The sequence below is a fragment of the Anarrhichthys ocellatus genome, unplaced genomic scaffold (assembly GCF_004355925.1).
Source record: "Anarrhichthys ocellatus isolate YVR2014 unplaced genomic scaffold, GSC_Weel_1.0 scaffold8, whole genome shotgun sequence".
Classification (NCBI taxonomy): Eukaryota; Metazoa; Chordata; class Actinopteri; order Perciformes; family Anarhichadidae; genus Anarrhichthys; species Anarrhichthys ocellatus.
Genome location: NW_022280038.1, coordinates 555,932 through 571,745, shown reverse-complemented (window position 1 = coordinate 571,745; position 15,814 = coordinate 555,932). Strand labels below are relative to the sequence as shown.

Sequence of the window (15,814 nt, the reverse complement as noted above, 5' to 3'; positions counted from 1 at the left end):
ATATATATATGTGTGTGTGTGTGTGCTGTTTCTTGTGAAGGTTTATCTAAATGCTACTGGCTCTTTGTACCTCGTTGTTACCCAGCTGAAACCAAGGCTGCTTCCCATAGGTAAAGATCTCCCACAAGATGACTCCAAAGCTCCAGACGTCGCTTTCCGTGGAGAACTTCCTGTACATGATGCTCTCCGGGGGCATCCAGCGAATAGGTAGCATGGTATGTCCTCCAACCTGAGGAGAGGAGAAAAAAAAGAAAGGAGAGGAGATCTTTATTGCACATGAAATGTTATCGCTACGAAAACAGATTAGAACATTCAATCATTAGCACAACTCCCAGGCGCCGGGGGATTAACTGTCCTTCCATGTGGCTGATACGACGAGCTTAACATCTCATGAATGTCTTGCTGTGCACTTGGATGTAGACACTGATACAATACGGGAAACCGCTGACTTATCTGCCACCTGCTCTGTATGTACTGAATTGCGAAATTCCTAAGGTTACGATATTGAACTGCCCCTTTGTTCTTGTTGAAAAATTACAATCTGCAATGCGTTCTCTGCAGGAGTACTGGCACTAAGCAGAGGATCAGACTCAAAGCGTGGGATTGTATGTGTTGTAATCAGTGTTTTAAATAAATCGGTTTCAACCAGAAAACTGCTGAATGCATTCTCATATGGATCCTCACAGCAAAGAAGTTCATATGGCTGAAAATGCGAGTGTTTAAAACTCTACATATGCACATGTAACCCCCCCCCCCCCCCATTCATATGAAGGTTTGCATGAAGCCAGGTGCCCGCTGAGACAGGGGAGATATCAACTGTAAGCTCTTTGATGTCTTTAAACCTGCAAAACCCGACGCAAAGTCTCCCATGCTGTAAATCCAATGTGGCTGGGTATTAATCGATTAAACAATCATCCATTAATCATCCTCGCTCTCAGCTTCCATTAGCAGGCATTGTTTTAAAATCTATTTCCCATTCATGTCGGTGACTGTGCTTTAATGAGCTGGACAAGACTGATGTGGCAATGAGAGGCAAAGTATTGCAGGTTTCAGCTCAGAATGCTCGGGCAGTATTAATTACATTGATGATGGCGGAGCTCAGGAGTCAAAGTACACCATTGACGGATAGTGTTATTAACATGCTGGTGTGATTTGATGTGATGCTTGTTGGAGCCACTGTTGTTTCAGCATTGCTTAACTGCTGCTGGGATTTCTCTCCATCTACAGAGAAGTGTTTGAATGTCTACAACATGATGTCTGGAAAGTTGATGATTCAAAATCATTTCCCAAAGAATCCTAAATGCAAGTTCCAGTTGCTAACTTTTTTTAACTGTGTAATGACTGCCTCAATGAAAACTGAGTAACTGAGCAAACTTGATCTACTGAGGAAGACCATGAGATGCAGTTTGAAGCCAATGGGAAAAAAATCGAGTAAGCGGAACTTTAGGTAACTTTTTATATTGAAATATTTTAGATCAATTTTACATTCCATACCCACGGAATTTGATGGTGATCCCATTTCATAAGACAGAAATAGGGAAAAAAGAGCAATATCATGTCGGACCGCACAGAAACAATCCTACTCGATCATGGAATCAAATAATTCAATTTTGATTACAAGTGCCAACGTGTTGTTTTATAACACTGGAAATAAATAGCAAAAGTTTGAAATTTGTTGTCCTATTACTTCCTTCCTGTTATTTTTGATGTCATTTCATTTTCTTTATGTGATTCATTTTTTTTACTTTTGCTGTTGTGATCTTGACATTTTTGTCATGATAACAACAAGATGGATTTTTAAGCGCCTTTAAGGGTTTTTATCTCTAACTTATTGGAAGCGCTCCTGCAGCATATCAGACACCCATCATCCATCCACCATCACAACCACCCACCCATCCATGAATTCGCTGATCCATCTACGCAACCATCAATTCATGCAGCCATCTATCTTTCTCAGCTCATTTTGCGTGCTTAAGGGCAACAAATTAAATCAAAAACACACACCATAAGCGCTGAAATCATCATTAGGATAACGTCTTACTGTGGCTGTATTCACCCTCACATGGTTCCTCCGCTCTGCTCCTCTGGATTACAACACAATGACATTCATTTAATCATAATATACTCTTCTCCCAACTCTATTCACCAGCTCCAACATCTGTGTGTGCCTTCAGCTGTGAGCATTGTGTGGCATTTGGAAAAATAAAATAAAAAATCAACTCAAGTCTTACTAATTACCTCCTAGTTCCGTAGCTCGCTCATCGCACATTTCCTTTGAAAGTCAAACACAATCTCTGCGTGTGAGCTCGACGCAGCAGATGAATCGTCTGGATGTTTTAAAGAAACATGAGATTTGTCATTCTGCCAAGAGGCTGCTCCTTCCTGGGCATTTAGAGAGAACGTCCTCTAGTTTGTACACTTCATCAAATTTCGTTGCTGAGTACGAGGCCTGTTTTTTTTGCCTTTTTCTTGTCCTTCGTCCAGGCCTATAACCACGCAGTTATTCGTACACCCATTACTAAGTTTATGTGTTTGTCCTTTTTTAAGTTCTCCGAAACTATTTGCTAGTTTCAAAGTAGTGATTTATGAAACCCGGTTGCAAAATTTTAAAACTGAGGAAACTTTGTTTTAATGTGTAAATCGGTTGATAAATGCAAACAGTGTAACAGAAAATAATTGTAGCATAACAAACTGTAGCATAGCTTTGAAATATAACCAAAAAAAAGCCAAATGATACGACATTTAACTGACAATATTTTGTACATGTAGCTTTGACTATCTTTTACCTATATACATGTTAAACTGTGTGTGCGTTAGTTTTGAATGAGTGAGGCATATTCGATTACGCTAACATAGCCAACGTTATTTGGTCATTTACCGAACATTACTTTTTTGGGATGTAAAATCCTTCCAATTTTACATCATTAATCAGCATTTTGATCAAGTGTGTCGCTCATATTCCATCTATTCCCTCTTGTACTCTTCAATCTAGCTAAAAGGTTCATGCTATATTAGCAAACTAGCATTAGCCTAGTCAGTCAGCTACTGTCAACTCAATCTTCCTTTTATAAAAGAACTGCTCTATTCATAATCAACATAAGGTACTAACTCAAAACACTCAGGGGGTTTGCTGCTACAGTGTACTTGGTCTGGTATGACCAGTAGCTAACGGTGGCTAATAGTGATGCACAGGTCAGCGTTTTTTTGTTACCCACCCCCACCTGCACTGTTATGAGAGCCAATCCACCCCGTCTATTGCATGCAGTGTTGTAGTCAAGACCACCTAAACTGAGACCAAGTCATGTCCAAGAACAGAGTGTATCGAGACCAAGTCAAGACCAAGACCAGACCTGAGCAAGTCCCATACTGCGTGACACACTTAGGATTAAATATGCAAACCATATAGGCACTCCTCAAATTGATCTGACAGATCCATATTCCCATTAAAAAACATATGGAGATTCCGCTTCATTATGTATGTGTGTACCATGACAAATATCTTGATAAAATAATCAAGAGGTATTGCAGAGGGGAATTTGATGTGTGGGAATTATCCTTGGTTGTCTATTAGTAATTAAATACAAACAAACACTAAGGAGCTGACATCCACTTAACCATCTTTATTCAGTACTCCTTCCCACCACCCATCTAATACAAAGCTTTTTTTTTTCTATTGTAGGGCATATGAAGGGGGATGGTGACCACTCCTTCATAAACCTGAGACATTTCCTTGACAAAAGGGATGAATAGTTAACAAGGCTTACACATCTCGAAGGTTCTTTTGATCCTCTCGATACTGGATCTACACTATGGTTCTTGCCAGTATATTGGCCCCTGGAGCTCCTCACCGTGACCTCGTTTTTAGTATTTTAAAGAAGTCAATAACTGTGTGTAGTGTAGAGTGTTTACTGCACAGTCATATCACAAGGCTGCGTGCCTTCCTTACATTTACCACAAATCGACATTTCTACACATGGCCTGAAGGTCAACAAGACCATTAGAGACCGTTTTCTGCAACAACACCTACATGCTTACAAGAGATCAAAAGCACACTCCATTAACCTCCAGCAGGTCCAACTTTTGGTCTTAGAAGTGTTTCAGCAAGACATATGTGGCCATCGTTACACTTCCATTCTTGCCCGACTGAAAAACTGTCAATCTAAACGTGTCAGTCTTTAACTCTTTCCTCTCTTTCAACAAGTGATTAGATCTAAGTGGAACTAAAAATGTGATCACAAAAATAGAGCTGAAACTTATATGACAATAAGTGGACTTTGGGTTTCTAAATCATATTTGTTATGACAGCAAAATGTAGATATGTTAAATCGTTTTACTCAGCGCAATATGTTTTATTTTCTCACACTTAATGTCCAGAGTACACTTACTTTTCAGCTCCATTTGGCTTCACATTAATACATTTACACACATGTGTTGATCAGAGCCACCGAGTACAACCTTCTAGTAATCCCACCAGGAGTTAAGCGCTCTGCTCAGCTGCATCTCAGTCTGTCTCGGGGTAGTAATGTGAGGAGAGAACACTTTTGTGTCGTTTTCCCTGGATCTTCCAGTCAGAATTCTGCTTCTCTGTAACTTGCCCAAAGGCACCAGAGGTGTTAGCAGAATCTCAAAGACAGAAACGTCCTTTACCTCCAAATTTTTAGAACTCCTGCCTACATGCTCACTCTCTGGCTAAGCAATGAGTCCCAGACTAACTATGATCCACCACCACCCTGGAAGGCAATCAAAGCTGTTGGTCTCTTCCATCAGTGGTTGGACAGATGAAATGGTAATTAAGAAAAACATAAAAGTGAGAGGTGCTTCAGGTAAGCTTCCTTTTCTCTGCATCTTACACAAACAGTATTTATTGTCAGTCCCAGAATTAATTTTGTGGCGGCGAGGAGGGTTTGCTGCAGTTTTCCTTCTCGTTCATCTTATACCAGGCTTCCACTGCAAGCTAATGGCCAAATGAACATTGACTTATACTCCACCTGGTCTCATTAGACCTGAATTGCTTTAGTATTGTACATAACATTAAGCCAATATTGATGCCGAGACCAGTCGCCCCCGTTTGTGTAAAACCTCTGGGCCGAGCCTAGCTGGGTGGGCCGAAAGTAAGGTGTAGGAGTTGGTGAGGGGCTGTATACCAATCTGTCCCCCTGTGGAGCTTTATAAAGATTAAACGAAATTAATTAAGTTCCTGTTAGTCTAAATGACTTATCTGAGGTCCACCCAGCCCATTGCACGCAAGGCTAAACCTCATCAGATGCATACTAATGATTCAACCGCTGCTGCCGTGGCGAGGGGCATTAAAACTGGCTGACTCTCTACTTCCCAAATGATTGCATGCTATCACCTTGGGTTTTTGTCACAAGGCCATGGCAATTAGCTTGGAACATAGGGGAAAAGAAAGAAAAAAAAGGCTGAACACATAATAAAAATAAAATAATTGCCCCAGTAATTATTCTCATCTTTCTCACTCAATGTCACATCGTGAAGCTGGCAATGCTCTGTGGGGAGTGAGGAATGAGTCTGGGGCTTTTTTTTTTTTGTTGCTGTGCAAACTGGATTAGTGCTCTGCCTGTCCCACCGTGGCAGGGGAGTGATTGGATTAACGGTGTGGAGAGCACAGCAGCATGGCAAGGGGATAGATTACTGGCCCAGTTGGGCTCTTCGCTGGGCGCTCCGCGGCCTGCAGGGAGCCCTGGGAGGCCACAGACATTTTAAAGGGCCCCGATAACCATCTAGACACACTCTCTCTCCCTGCTCTAACCCCACTGCTATCTCTGCTCTCCCAGCTCAAACAGCGGCCAACACAAGTTCACTTTTAGAGGCTATGATGTCCATTAGGTTTCTACCTGCTGCGCCGCTGCCAAGTGCAGATAAAGTGGTATCTACTCTGGCCGCAGTATGCCAGTGGGTGGTGAAAGTTTCTGAAGGTGTTCAAAACACACACACACACACACACACACACACACACACACACACACACACAACAATTGCGACCATGCTATTTCACATTTATAGTATTTAACTCTCCAGACCGACTTGTGCAATACAATATAGATAGATAGCTCCTTAGTGTTGCTGACTTTGTAGCTGCTGTCTAAATACAAAAATGACTAGCAGTCCAGTCCTTTGGTTCTGTTTAATTGTGACTACATGCATAGGAGGGCCGTCTGCATGGATTGAATTTGTTGCTAAATGAATAACAAGACAAAGGGCTCTATCCTCCAACCGGCGCCAACCGGCACCCGGCGCAACTGTTGCTAGTTTCAGACTGACGCACCTGTCATGTTCACACCCAGCGCCCATGTTGTGTAGGTAGCGTGTTTTCACGAGTAGATCGGTTTCCTCAGCAGAAAACTCGCTTCTCCAATTTGCCAAATCTGCCATTTAAAAAGCAATGCAGCAGTTGGAGGAGCACCTGGCTATTTAAAGGAATGTGAGCGTTACTTAGCGCTCAGATTATGCGCCGTAAAACTAGCGAAACTGGAGTCGGACAAGTTCCAAATCCACTTGCGCCATGCACTTTAGAGGCTGCGCTATTGATTGTTGAAAAAGAGCCCAAAGAGTCTACAGCCACGCTACCAGCTACATGAGGCTGTAGCCTAATTAGGCACAGCCTAAATGCTAACGTCAGAGCGCTAACATGCACAAATTGTTAAAAATGTCACACTCTTGTAATTGTATGGATTGAACAAACAACATGTAACGTGTTAATTTGGGAGCTTTAGATGTGCTGGTAAGCAGATTTTGTTTCCTTTAAACAGAGCAAGGCTAGCTGTTTACCCCTGAGTTTACCCAGTCTTTATGCTAAGCTAAGTTAACTAGCTGCTGGCAGGAGCTTCATATTTACTCGAGAGACATGAGAGGGGCGTCAGTCTTGTCAAGAAAGCTACTAAGCACATTTCCTTAAATGTTGAACTAGCTCTAAAGAACGCAGCAATACAAGAAATACAGTATTTAAACTAGACTTCCTCTGAGGTCAACCGCAGCACCTCCTTCATTTCTAAAAATGTACTTCTCAATGAGCTTGTGATCACGTAAGACAGGAGTGCTTGGCAAAGAAAAAACAAGGCCCATTTGGGAAGAACAGAGTTTTTTCATCCCTTCATGCAGCAGTAATAAATATGGCCTGTGTACTCATTAGCACCAAGCCGCATACAGTTTTGAGGAGCTTGTGCTTGATAAATAATGCAGCAGAGGAGTGTCTGTTTGATCCTTGGAACAGAAGAAACCCGGGGACCATTTTCCTTCAAAGCAAAGCAGTGCAGGTAAGCGGAGGCTTCCTGGCAAAGTCACAAAGAACACCAAGTCCTTGAAACTGAGTCATTAGATTATAACATTGTTACAGTGTTTGATTAGTCTGCTTCTAAAATGCAGATTGTGGCTTCAAAACTATTTTTGTAATCTTAGCCAAGTGTTATGATTGTAATTGTTGTTATCATCCTTTACCTAAATTGTCTGGACACATGCTTTCTGTTCCTCAACAGCATCCTCCTTTACATTCAGAGAATGCTACACTCATTGAATTGAAGAACAAAACCCTGCCATTGGTAAATGAAAACTCTCAGGCTGCAAGCAAGCCTCTGGAGAGAAGTCTGGGATCATTTTTAATATTCTCAAGAAAATAAGTAGACACTGGAAGCCTCTACATCTTATCCTCTGACAGGAAACTATATGTCACTGTTTATAATTTGTCTGTAATGAGTTGTTTTGAAGCCATTTCTCTCCTTATCTGGAAGAACCAGGGTCTAACATGACAGTTTACAAGCAGCTTCCAGAAAACCAAACTGAAAAAAACTTTTGTAGATCTTCTTTTTTATGCCGCAAGGAATTGAATTCAACACAAATTACGAAAATGCAATTAGTTTATTAAATCAGAGAGCTGCTTTTTTGGACTTTGGATTCAACATAACCAATGAATATTGTACAAATGATACTGGGTATTATAGGAAGAAATGACAGATGGAAATTAGCTGTCAAGGGCCATCACATTTACTGCAGTGCATACTAGTAACTCTGCTCTGTATTAAAGAAGACATGAAATACAAAAAAGCTGCCACGACCTTGTGTGAAAATAATGTATCAAATAATGATATTTGTGAAGGCCTGCAGATTGACAGAGCCCCTACGTGAGCTCCGCTCCATTTGTCCCCTAAATGCTGTTCCTGAAACATTTGTTGAAAAAAAATAACACTATTTTACGTTTCCTACTTTAATTCATAGGGATCTTTTGAGCATTCACTGTCATTTACCTTTCTAAAAATGCCTAATTCAGTGCCTCACGCCCTGAACTCAGGAAAACAATACCTGATATATCGTGAGTCAGTGGTATAGCCCACCCATACGGAAGGCGCCACCGCTGCCGGCGGGCTGTGCAGGTTCTGCCGTTGTCTCTTTTGAAACAACACAGAAGCGCATTCAGGGCAGGAGGATATGACAGATGGATGTGATTTAGGACAATATTCATCTCTTTCTTGAGGTTGTTCCCTCCCGCTGCATAGCGTCCCGGGAGTCCCAGAGGGCAACAAGCGTCAATGCGACTAGTCAGCGATGGAAGGATTGTGTTCTTGGCAGGGCGCTGCTATTTATAATCACTCAACACAGGGAAAGTGTCCAATAGTGTTCGGAGCTCCTTATCTCTGGGCTCTGTCAATATTCCTCTGTGTAGGCGGGCAGTGATGCTATCACAACGCACCAAACAGCAGCTTCACAAAAGGCATGCCACACACACACAAAGACACACACACACACACACACACACACACACACACACATACATTTATACACACCACCCTAAATTCAAACTGACACTGGTCTTTTTTTTTTGCAAACTTTTTTTGTGGTTACTGCCAAATCCAACATACAGATTTGCAAGAAGTATTCCTCACAGCAGTGTGTGTGTGTGTGTCTGTGTGCTGAATCAGTATATTATTCAATAAATGATTCAACCATATCAACTTTCCTCAATAAATTCACCACTGAGTTTGATGGAGGGAAGCAACGTTTGACTGGAAAAACATTTTTCTTTGTATCTTGCTGCATATTCCCCTTTTATCACACTGCGGTCCTTTTTACTGCTAACCCCATTGTTACCGCGAGGGCGGATTGTAAATACACATGGAGTCACCAGCTGCTGAGTTTAATGTGCTTGGAGGTCCACCTCCCCTCTTCACAGACACCCTGAGCAACCAGCATGAGTCTCTGGTGTAATGTCAAGGACATGATCCCTCACTGGCTTCCCACTTATGAATACGACTGTGTAGCGCACTGCAGTCCGGGATTGAAGCCGGGTCCCTTCAGTAGTAGGTGCGTACACCTACCTGACACTCTCTTATTAATATACTTTATCTTTCGCTAACAGACACTTGTTCTAAGATATAATAGACACACACGAATATATTAGAAACCCCAGCTCACACAGTTTCTTGTTTCCCTGTAAATTCTGTTGTAACCTGCAGCTACTCTTTTTCCGTTTTTTGAACTCACCCCACCTACACACTATATTAAGCGTATAATTGTTCAGACAACAACAATCTGCTGAACCATTTAATCGTTAAACGGAGCAGTAGGTATCTGCCAGCTAAATCAGCCATGACTTTGTCTTAAGACAATTAAATGAACTATTGTTTGGGATAAAACAAGGAAACACACAGTCGTGCCCTTTATTTGTCCAGAGGGGCCCACCTGAGCTCTCATTGTTCCACAGAGATAGTGGGAGCTGCCCAGTACACCTGCAGTCATCTGCAGAGGGGAAGGAATTAGAACCGACTTGTTTTTCAACTGCACTAAAGTGCAATGCTAGTTGACATCTTTGGGTGGGCTTAGCAAAGATAAATAAATAAAATAAAATATATCTGTTAACTGGACTCTCACTTTTTCCCCCAATTTAATTTTTTTAAATACTGCATATTGCCATAGCAATCAATATATAATGGAAAAGTATTTTTTTCTATGTAATTAGATGCATATGTAAGGAGGGAGAGAAATGCCAAAATACCCCAAGGAACTCTAAAGCTAAATCTAATCTAAACGTACGTCTCGGAGAGGGTTATGTTTATCAACTCCTTAGATATGAATAGTAGTCACCGTGTTCCACAGACTTCGAAAAGAAGTTCAAGGCTCTTATGCAAGCTGCTTTTGATAATGTAGAGGAGCTGGGAACATTAACACAACATCAGCCGAAAAGAAGACAACATTTCATCTCTGCTAATGTAAATGATACCAGGATGTTATGGATTAACTTAAACACTCCTTGGCCGTCTATGATCAACCCTAAAGTAATTCAGTTCAGAAATAAAGACCACATGAGCGCAAAAGTGAATTCATAGGCAGCCATGGAACGATAGCTATGCAGATGAAACACGCAGAATGGGAATAACACACACAGAATCCATACATGCGTGCTCCATTTACTTTGACAGAGAGACTAGATGCTGCAACACCCTACATGCAAGACGAACAGCATAATATCTGCCGTGGTTTCCATTAAAACTGGCCAACACAAAGCCGCCAATGTCTAAACATCCAATTATGCTCCTCAACAAAAAGCTTATAATGAGTATTCAAGATTATGAGTAGAGTTTATAGACCCTTGATGCTAAACCAACAGTGAACTCACTCTGAATATGTATGTGCAAACGTATTACTGGCAATAAACCGTTTCTGATTTTGATGTTACATTTCAGAAGTGTGGCTGGAAAATGAATATGCCATTATGCTATATCACAGAGACACAAGGGTAGTTTTGGATATTCTGTAATTTAAATAGCTTCACATGAGCACAGAATTCATTTGTGAAATTGGTCTTAAATTAACAGTACGTTGGAATTTATACATAAAATGTAGATTGTAGTGTTAGTAACGTTCTATGTTGTTTGGTCTCAACAGCCTCCCAACACTGCTGCTTTGTTGAGATCAGAGATCTTTAAACAGAATTATTCATGACACTTTTTTTTCTTAGAAAGTCAGAGTACTGACTTTCTGTTCCTGTCCTCATTGACAACCTGACACTTGTCTATTCTCAGGGCCAAAACAGTTAGATTGGATATACTGACACACACTCAACCATATCCCCAGCCTACACTGAACAACACACACACACACACACACACACACACACACACAATATTGGCATAATTCTTGAACAACTCAAAACTAAATATTCAGATTTTGATCATATACACACCACACAGATGGTGTGCATGGTGGAGCAATATACCAAACACTAAAGACATCTCGCACAAATTTCCTCACAAATTATTTTATGTGTGCAGAGCTGCTCACCCAGCAGGCAAGTACTTCATAACTGCTGGCGTTGCCCCCAGCAAGGTCCGAACTGGCCCAGCTGCCACGCTGGGAAAACAAAATCAGACGCACCTAAAGTCATTTCACAAGACCAGACTGTTTAAGGGATCCAGACATGTAGCAGCCATTCCTCCATAATAACCAGTTATTTATTCAGAGAAATGCTAACTTCCTCAGCCCGGCATTTGTCGTCTGGTTTGCGACTTTCAGAGTTGCTAATCTCGTTAAACAGTAGAGAGGACATTAATCGTGAGCTATATAAACAAGCCTCTAAGCATGAGGCTGGAGGCTCAGCAGGCTCGTCTCCTATACCACACTGCTAAACCGCTCCATCCTTGCATGAGGGCTGATATGGGGGCCGTGGGCTGCAATGGGGAGGGAGAGCTGTTCACTCTCCGTACAAAAGAAAAGACGGAAACAAAAACATCAACAAAACAAAACAAAAAAATCCCAAGAGAGCGCGGAAGTCTTCACCCTTTAGAAATATCTTTTTAGTTAGCGGTCCCACAGGAATTATTAGGGTTCTTTTGGACCCAAATATAAATGTAAAAAGTGTTCTGAACTAAAATGTAATATTTATGTGTCAGGTGGAGTTTACTAATGCTCATGCTATATTGGTCTTATGTTAAAATGTACAGGAAGAGACCAAAAAGTGGATTTGTTATTGTTATTTTTCTCTATTGACCATAATGTTAAAGCAAGACGACTATCGAAAACACATTTGAAGTGAGGCAAAAATGTACATTTCTTCCATCTTAATTGATTTGGCAGTCTGAACTCTCTGAACACCTCTCTGGCCCCCTGTGCTTTGTTGGCAAATGACAAGCACATAATAAGGATGGTGGTGAGGTCTTACCCTGTAGTAGTCACTGCTGTAGATGTCCCTGGACATGCCGAAGTCTCCAATCTTGACCAGCAGGCCATTGCCCACAAGGCAATTACGGGTTGCCAGATCTCTGTGGACAAAGTGCTGGGAGCCCAGGTAGAGCATTCCCGAGGCAATCTGGGTGGCGATGTGCAGCATCTGGGAAAGGCCCAGCTCTCCGTTGGACTGCAGTGGCTGTCCGTCTACCAGGATCATGGCATCTGGGCCGTGGGCTCTGAGTTACAACAAAAAAAAGAAAAAAAAAGTATTAATGATTGATTTGATGATCTAATATTGATGATGGAGTTTGATTCTTTTTTAAAAGTGAGATTAGCGCCCAGTGTGGCCAAAAGTACTGACCTGACTCATGATAGTCAGGACTCAAGTTGGCTGACATTACCCACATAAGCTTCTGGTCATACCAGACCAAATAAGACTCTACCAGACTGTATTGAAGTATTTATTTATTATATTGCTTGGGAGTTAACCGTTTAACTCGTGAGAGGAAATTTGTGCTATTTCTTCTTTTGAAAGTTATATAATCTCACTTTAACGACTGGATGCGGGACCATTTAAAGTCTTTTCAGCAAAGCTCCTTAGAGTGCTAACAAACCCTTATACTGGCAGTATTGGTGCCTTTTTTTGTACCTATCGAGAATAATTAGCATAACAAAGATGGGTTGCTAAATCATTAACACAACGACTATAACCTGTAAGCACTCAAGCAGGTTCAATTGTAAAGCAAAACTGAGTTATTGGTGGAACAGTTTCTGCCACATTTTCATATACTGAAGTCTAGCATGTCAGAAATTTTCCTCAAGGCTCATGAATTTCATCGAGGTGCTCTAAGTCGTACATTTACCAGAACAAGTGCCATATGGGTGGAGAGCTCTTTCCCTACTTGGCATTTGTAGGTGATGATGAACTAATTTCCTGTGAGAAGTCCCTGCTGTTGTCCTCCCCTTCTTGTCACCGTGACTACAGACTATGTGCCATGCAGGGAAGCTCTGCCACTCTCGTCTTTCTTTTTCCATCTCTCAATTTTGGTAAAATTCACCGTTCTTGGCTTTAAGTGTGTGTGTAATAACTCAGCTCCACTGTAGATGGATTAGTATTACTCTTCCTTAGTGTGTGTCTCTTTGTCTCTCTACCTCTATTTCACTTCAGATAAATCTAGTAGTGGCTGAATGAGGGCAGGTCACCCTCCTTTCATCTGAAAGGTCGAGCTGGACCTGCACATCAGATACGCTGTTCATTCCTACTGATTCCCCACACATCTCATTTGTTAAATGTGACCAACAGGGCCAATAGACCAAAAATCAGTCACGTCTTGCACCTTGCATGAAAGAATTTCATCATTCGCGACATTGCCTTTCATTTCAGGACTGATTTCCCAACAGAAAGTCTTCACGCGCTCTTGAATCTGCGCACACACTCACACCCAATCGTAACATGTCATCTTTTCAACTATTGCTCAAACTTTTAAAACAAGATAGACCACACACACACACACACACGGCTGCTGTCAACACACTTGAAACAACACACTTCTATGCCAGACTCATGCGCACACTGACATCAACTCCAGTAAAGCTTCCCATTACCAAAGCGCTCGGTGTACAGGCATCGTGTCTCTTTTGTTGAAGCTTATCAGAGGTCACCTCCCTCAGTACAGTCTGACATTACGGAACAAAAGCACTAAAGAACTCATGTTTGATAACCCAGAAGGCTGTGAAGTTGTATCGGTAGCAGAGGTTGACGAAGTAATTTCAGTTTTCTTGGACTCTTATTGAAGCTTTAAAATTACTGGCTGTCAATAACTTGGTGGACACTTTCATTTAAAAGTCAAGCCAGTACCCTGAGTGGAAAGGATCCAAGAACAGGTGACACACACACAAAAACACACATTTGTACTGCTTTTAAGCTTTCACCCACTTTATTTTCCTACTGTCTGTTCATATGATGAATTTTATAATTTGCTGAGCCAACACTAGCGTGGTACATTGAGGTTTACCTTCAGTGACAAACTGACCTGAGGAATTTGTTGAGGTCTCCATGCTTCATGTATTCGAACACCATGATGAGAGGGTCTCCGTCTACGCACACTCCGTAGAACTTAACGATGTGGTCATGCTGCAGATTGGTCAGCAGCTCAGCCTCCCTCTGGAAGTCCTTTCTTGCCGACAGGTTGGGATCTTTCAGTGTCTGAAAGTGAAGATACAAAAGTCTTCGTAACGCATTCAGAAAAGGTAAATATTGGAATGGATGGTTGGGGCAGTCATAATGAGCTGACTGGGCCTGCCCTTTTCCAAGATTGGAGAAAGCAAACAATGTATCATTTGCAGCGCTTAGTACCTTACAGTCCATTGTGCCAGTCATCTGTCCGATGGTGAATTACAGTGATCATTCATGGAAGCCAGGTATAAAACTATATATAGTTATTTTATTGAAGTAAAACAAGTATACCACTTTGGTGGTCGGATGAGAGCAACTTCCTGGACATGAAATTAATACATTTTGACTATTTTGAACAACCACTTAAACTTACCATTACTTTTGGTCTTTGCGAGGTTTAGGACCAAAACCTTGTTTCCCGTAAAGGGGGCATATAATAAACCCTGTTGTTGCAGCGTCAACACTAACGTCTTTAGAAGTTGTCATTGACGTTTAGAACATATATTTGCCTCTCCGTGTCCTCTCGCACAAACATAACCACGCCTGTAGCTGCCAGTAGCTCCTCACAGCACGCTGATTGGTCGAGATACAGGTGGTTCTGACACAAACACATTACTTGAAGCCTCACAAGATGGATTTTTGTGTGATCAAGCTGCCATGCAAAGTAAGATCACTACTACTGCTACTACTACTACTGACTTGTTGATCACCTCATTTGTCCTCTAGCACCACAAGCTTGGTAGTTTTGTGTTTGAGTAAAATGGCTTGACAACTGCTGGATTATTACCATGTAATTAGGTACAGGTAAACAAGGTCAACAGCAAGTTTTTGGTGATTGCATGACTTTTCATCAACTGACACCAGCAGGTCAAAAGTTTAAGATCTCCAATCTTTTATTCACAAAAGACGAACCGCAAAACGAATGAATTTCCATCAGCCTCAGCTGTACTAATACATGTGTTTAGTGCTAATTGAAATGTGTAAAGATGGAGAACACGCTAAACATCAGCTTCTTAGCATTAGCATTGAGAGAACATTTAGCTCAAAACACCGCTCTACCTAAGCACAGCCTCACAGAGCAGCTAGCCTGGCTGAAGACCCCTAGTCCTGCTGGATCAAACACTATCCTCTGAACTCCTTCTTTACACCCAATAATCGGTTCCCTTTTGTTTCTGCCTCCAGCTCATGTCGATGTGTTTGTTTGCCCACCTCCTTTCCTTCATCACCAACAGCACCAGCGTGATTCCATGGGAATGGAAAAGATAACAGGGGAAAAACAGTTGCTGTTTGATTATTGGGTTTGCCTGCTAGTGGATGGTAAACACGATTTTGAGTTAATACCAAATTATGCTAAAATATCTTTATAATGATCAAGAAAGCTTTGAAAGTAGTCTGTCCTGGTTGAGTTTTTCATTTTCTTTAGAAATACAGTGGTTGGCTATGCATTATATCCACCTAATATAT

At 41.5% G+C, this 15,814-nt stretch overlaps 1 protein-coding gene across 5 annotated transcripts in view; it reads right to left on the bottom strand.

Moving 5' to 3' along the window:
* The window catches only part of ntrk3b (neurotrophic tyrosine kinase, receptor, type 3b), a 148,273-nt gene that overhangs the window by 7,785 nt on the left and 124,674 nt on the right, over nt 1–15,814 (bottom strand). For 4 of the 5 annotated variants that reach the window (XM_031848519.1, XM_031848520.1, XM_031848521.1 and 1 more), the window contains 4 exons: nt 14,208–14,380; nt 12,167–12,410; nt 11,290–11,358; nt 71–229 (listed from right to left, as the gene is read on the bottom strand). In XM_031848519.1, coding sequence (XP_031704379.1) covers nt 71–229; nt 11,290–11,358; nt 12,167–12,410; nt 14,208–14,380 — 645 coding nt within the window. The remainder of the gene's footprint in view (nt 1–70; nt 230–11,289; nt 11,359–12,166; nt 12,411–14,207; nt 14,381–15,814) is intronic. The other variant, XM_031848523.1, reaches the window with a different exon arrangement.